Source organism: Propithecus coquereli, unplaced genomic scaffold (genome assembly GCF_000956105.1).
Source record: "Propithecus coquereli isolate 6110/MARCELLA unplaced genomic scaffold, Pcoq_1.0 Scaffold74, whole genome shotgun sequence".
Classification (NCBI taxonomy): domain Eukaryota; kingdom Metazoa; phylum Chordata; class Mammalia; order Primates; family Indriidae; genus Propithecus; species Propithecus coquereli.
This window is the reverse complement of record NW_012153507.1, coordinates 1,284,624-1,285,659: the sequence shown is the minus strand read 5'-3', so window position 1 is coordinate 1,285,659 and position 1,036 is coordinate 1,284,624. Positions and strand designations below refer to the sequence as shown.

The 1,036-nt window shown below is 36.2% G+C and overlaps 1 protein-coding gene across 1 annotated transcript in view; it reads right to left on the bottom strand.

Moving 5' to 3' along the window:
• Positions 1–53: 53 nt before the first annotated feature.
• Positions 54–1,036, bottom strand: part of UFL1 (UFM1-specific ligase 1) — a 32,664-nt gene continuing 31,681 nt past the window's right edge. The window contains exon 13 of the mRNA XM_012661839.1: positions 54–437. Coding sequence (XP_012517293.1) covers positions 219–437 — 219 coding nt within the window. The 3' untranslated portion in view covers positions 54–218. The remainder of the gene's footprint in view (positions 438–1,036) is intronic.

Here is a 1,036-nt window from a genome sequence, read left to right as displayed (position 1 = left end):
GTGAAAAAGAAAATTTCCATGAAGAACCCAATTTACAAAAATTCTCATCTTTATAAAATTTACATTTAATACAACACTACCATTTTAACTGAATTGCGTACGTGGGAGAGGGTTTTAGCAGGGAGTGGGGAATTGTGAAGTGACTATTTTTTTTGTGACCACTCACCTATAACTTTTGGGGAAAGTGCTTATGATATGACGAATGTAAATTAAGATCATTACTCTTCTGTCATAGATGATTTCCTGGATTTGAGAACAAGGTCTTTAATGGATGAAGAAAGTTCTTGAAGCTCTTTACGAGTAGTATTGGTGACATTTTCTTGTTCTTTGTCTAATTCATCACTCAAGGGATCACCTCCCTGCCCAGTCTTCTTATTTTGACTGACTAACTGCTTTACAACCAAACCTTGATACTTTACCAAAAGAGTATGCTGATCCTGTGAAAAGGGAAAGAAGAAGAAAAGTTAACAACATAATTTAATTTTCTGTGGAACAGATAAAGTAGAATATGTTCAACCAGCACGTATTGAAGGTTCTGATCTTTACAGAACACTGGTCATGTAAGTAGAAAGCTGAATTCAGCAGGGTCCCCCCTGCTCTTGAGGAGTTCACAGTTTAGGGGAGATAAAATATGGATGAAGATCACTTTACTATAAGTTGACTTTGCTGGGTTCTATCATGTATATACGTACACACACACACACACACACACACACACACACACACACACACACACATTCAAAATGACAGGCAAGTTCAAAGAAGCCAAATTACTTTTAGCTGAGGAGCTTTTCAAAAGAAGCTATGTAGGACAAGACTTTTGAGCTGGTCCTTGAAGGATAAGTTAAACCTAGAGAAGTTGAAATGGCAGATTTGACATTCTTATATCTTTTCTGAAAGCTTAATTTCCAAATTCAGAATATTCTTTGCCATGGATCTTACAGGATCCTGAAAGATTCTTGAGCTATGCTGAATTTTTAAAATCAATCCCCTGATTCACTGTTCACATTCTTGGGAGTAGACAAATGATGTTAAA